General features: G+C 47.9%; 1 protein-coding gene across 2 annotated transcripts in view; it reads right to left on the bottom strand.

The window, feature by feature from the left end:
* The window catches only part of She (Src homology 2 domain containing E), a 24,683-nt gene continuing 21,168 nt past the window's right edge, over positions 1-3,515 (bottom strand). Inside the window, exons 6-7 of one of the 2 annotated variants that reach the window (XR_003378741.1) lie at positions 406-1,957; positions 1-319 (exon numbers count right to left, since the gene is read on the bottom strand). Coding sequence is in view for 1 of the 2 variants with exons in the window: in XM_005367195.2 (XP_005367252.1) it covers positions 1,774-1,957 (184 nt within the window). In the remaining variant the exon portion in view is untranslated. Of the gene's footprint in view, positions 1,958-3,515 lie in introns of both variants that reach the window. The other variant, XM_005367195.2, reaches the window with a different exon arrangement.

Raw genomic sequence — 3,515 nt, 5'->3', positions numbered from 1 at the left:
CACTTCCGATCACGCAAAGAACACCTGGGCATGCAGCAGAGCCCAGGAGACACTGACCGCCAGGCCCGCATACATCAGATCGCTGGGTGTGGACTCAAATTCTTCCACACACAGAAATATTTTATTATTCTCTCATCGTTTATTAAAGACAACAGCTCGGTTTCCTTTGAAGAGTAAGGAAGGCTAAGCAAAAAATAAGTCTTTGCGGCTAGATTGATGAGCTAAAAATAGGCTTAACATAGTGAGCAGTGCACATATACAAGACAATAAATGATAGCAAACATTTGCTGAACGGACCTGGAACTCTGGCTACTGAAACCTGAAAATGAAAACCCTGCGCTGCACGCGATCGTCGTACTGTGAGAACAGCCTTTGGGAAGAGCACCCGGCTCCACTGAGAAAAACCTGAAAATGAAAACCCTGCGCTGCACGCGATCGTCGTACTGTGAGAACAGCCTTTGGGAAGAGCACCCGGCTCCACTGAGAAAAACCCTTCACCTTTTTAAAACAGAAAGATCACACCACCCTCTGGCGATACCCTCACTAAAACATCCTGTTTGTCACAGTGACCCAGTGACGGATGCTAAGTTCAGAGCTGTATTTTCCTAAGCAGTCTGACCAGGTTAGTATTTCTTGTGCACCTGAAAGAAGCCACAAACATTCACTGTCCCCTGAGGGTGGTCAGTGCATTGCCATGGCAACAGTCTTGAGGCCCAGTTTACACACCTGAGCACGAACCATTTGTCCAGTTTGGTCCTGGTCCACCCCATTCCCCACAGACCCCCTCCTGGGAGACCGCTCTGGTCACAAGGGTACAGTGATGTAGTGTCTTGGAGGGCAGTGGAGACAACGTCAGTCCTTTCAGAAGGTTTCCACAGGCACAAATTGGCTTGTTCTGTACTTGGGGAACTCTTCCCAGATGCAGTTCCTGCAACTGGATGCCAATTTTGTTGTAAAAAAATTTACTAAAACTCCAGAGTAAATCTAATTTTAGAAAGAAAACTTAAAGATAATTCCATCTTCGTGCGACTGAAACGCACGAAGAGAAAACAAAAGGTGTTTGAATTATGTAATCACCCAGGAACGAAACAGCTGCTGAGCTCTGTGTGGTTCTTAGAATCAGAAGCCAGCTCCTCGGAGCATGCTTTATAATAATCAGAGTTCCACAAAGCACGGCACTGCTAGGTCACAGGCAGCACTTTAACCCGGGAGCTTCCATCCAGCTTTTGCTTGCATTACTGCTTGACCGGAAACGGATGTGCAGAGAGGAGAAAGCAAACACTTAGGAAGGTTGACCGCCAATAATCCCATGCCCAGTCCTTAAATTGGGCTTGTGTGTGAAGGCCACAGCTGAGCCAGGACACGGAGAAAGACAGCTTTCCTGTCCACTGTTCCCACTTCCCACTCTCCGTCCAGTCCCCAGGAGGGGCTCACACTGCAGGATCTTCCACGTGGCCACGGGATTTTCTGTGGTTCAGAGGCTAGGCACTCTGGAGCACAGCACTGAGGGACGAGTTAGTGCTCCCAAATTCTAGATCTACCCCAAACGGACCTCCTACTCCAAGGGAGAAGGCAACAGGCAAGGGATACTTTCTTACAGTATAGCTACTTGGCAGGAAGAGAAAGAATGGATCAGACCACAGGTCCTGGATTTAAGACCAAAGACTGTTTGACTTCTAGACGCCAACTCCCGGTCTGCAGTAGCAGAGTCCTGTCCACGTGATGCTGGGTGCCAACACCCTTGAAGGTGCCTGGGCTCTTGCTGGCTAAAGTTTAGTGAAGCTTGTGCACGGGGTGGAGCAGGGTCATGTGTTCTGCCCCCTTGAAAGGCAGCTGTGCACTGGAATAATAGTGGACCACTTCAGGGACGCTGTCGAACACAGCGCTGGTCTGATTCAGCGTGTACTTGTTGTCTTTCGTCTGAGCCACTATGATGTGGACACACCCTTGACTGGTCCTAGAGGAGAAAAACAAGGAGGCATGAATGAGTGAGCAGATAGTCTGTCCCCTCTGGAAACCGTCCCAGCCAGACTCACAATGGGCACATGGGTTCTCTTCTTGTCCTGCAATTGTTCTACACACACAGAGAAGCATTCAACAAGCTGATGGCGTGTTTGGAAGTTTCTAAGCCTAAAGCCACAGCACCCCAACTTGTTTATCACTATTGCACACCAGCGGTCAGGACTGGAGGGAAAAGCTAAATAAATCCTTCTACTGCCCAAACTGTAAGACTCGTGAAGCCCAAGCCACTGCAGTTTATACTCAACTCCCTCCACTGCTAAAAAGACATGAGGTTACTTCTCCTTTATTTTCCCCCAAAGGAACACATTAATAATAACAACAACAATAACTGTCCACTGGCCCTGCCCCATGAAGAAAGACCAGTCCTAGCTGCACATCATGGCAGCTGGCCCTGAAGGCTCAGAGATTTAATCCCGAACACTGCTTTCGGGAGCACAGTGGCTGTTCCTGGTATTGTCTGCCTGGCCTACCCTGTTTTCTGAGCCAGATTGCTCTTGTGCCCCTCCCCCTCCCTTCCCTTCCAGTCTGATTGTTTCAGCTGCAGGGGCTCAGCTTCCTCAGGAAGGAAGTGCTGTTAGGGCTTCTGACAATGATCCTCCCATATAATGCCACTGAATTCACAGAGCACCGTTCTGCCAAGCCCACCAGGCAAAAGTGAGTTTTCTGCGCACAATTGGAGAGAGTGAGACAGGCAACTCAGCATTTCCTCCTTCACCAGAAGAGACAAGCATCAAATGCAGCTGGCATCTTGACAACCAAGGATTCAATATTCATTGAGGTCCTTCGTACTAGGGAATAAGGAAAAATGGCCGAATCTGGCTGTGTTGGCACACGCCTGTGGTTCTCCCACTGGGGAGGGAGGAGGAGGTCACTACGTTAGAGAAACCTGGGCTACACGGGAGTACCAGGCATGGTGGCATATAGGGTTTAATCCCAGCACTCAGGAGGCAGAGGCAGGCGGATCTCTGAGTTTGAGGCCAGTCTAGTCTGCAAATTGAACTCCAGAGTTCCAGGACAGCCAGGGCTACATAGAGAAACCCTGAAAAAAAAAAAGGGAAAGGGAAAGAAAAAAATAAAGAATTGGTGTGTGTGTGTGTGTGTACCAGAGATATGGCTCAGTGGTTAACAGCTTTTGCAGAGGACCTGAGTTCAGTTCCAAGCACCCATATGGAAGCTCACAGCTCTCTGTAACTCCAGTTCCAGGGGATCTGATGCCTTCTTCTGGACTCCATGGGTACCAGGCATGTATGTGCTATACATACATACATGAAGGCAAATACTCATTAACATAAAATTTTTTAAATCTTAAAAAAAACTATATTCAATAGAAGAATGGATGAAGAAAGTATGGAATATATACATATCAGAGTACTACTCAGCAGTAAAAAACAAGGACTTCTTGAAGTTTGCATACAAATGGATGGAAATAGAAAACACTATCCTGAGTGAGGTAAGCCAGACCCAAAAAGAGGAACATGGGATGTACTCACTCA

The sequence above is a fragment of the Microtus ochrogaster genome, unplaced genomic scaffold (assembly GCF_000317375.1).
Source record: "Microtus ochrogaster isolate Prairie Vole_2 unplaced genomic scaffold, MicOch1.0 UNK16, whole genome shotgun sequence".
NCBI classification, from domain to species: Eukaryota; Metazoa; Chordata; class Mammalia; order Rodentia; family Cricetidae; genus Microtus; species Microtus ochrogaster.
Note: the sequence above shows the minus strand (reverse complement) of the source record. Positions and strands in the feature narration are given on the sequence as shown.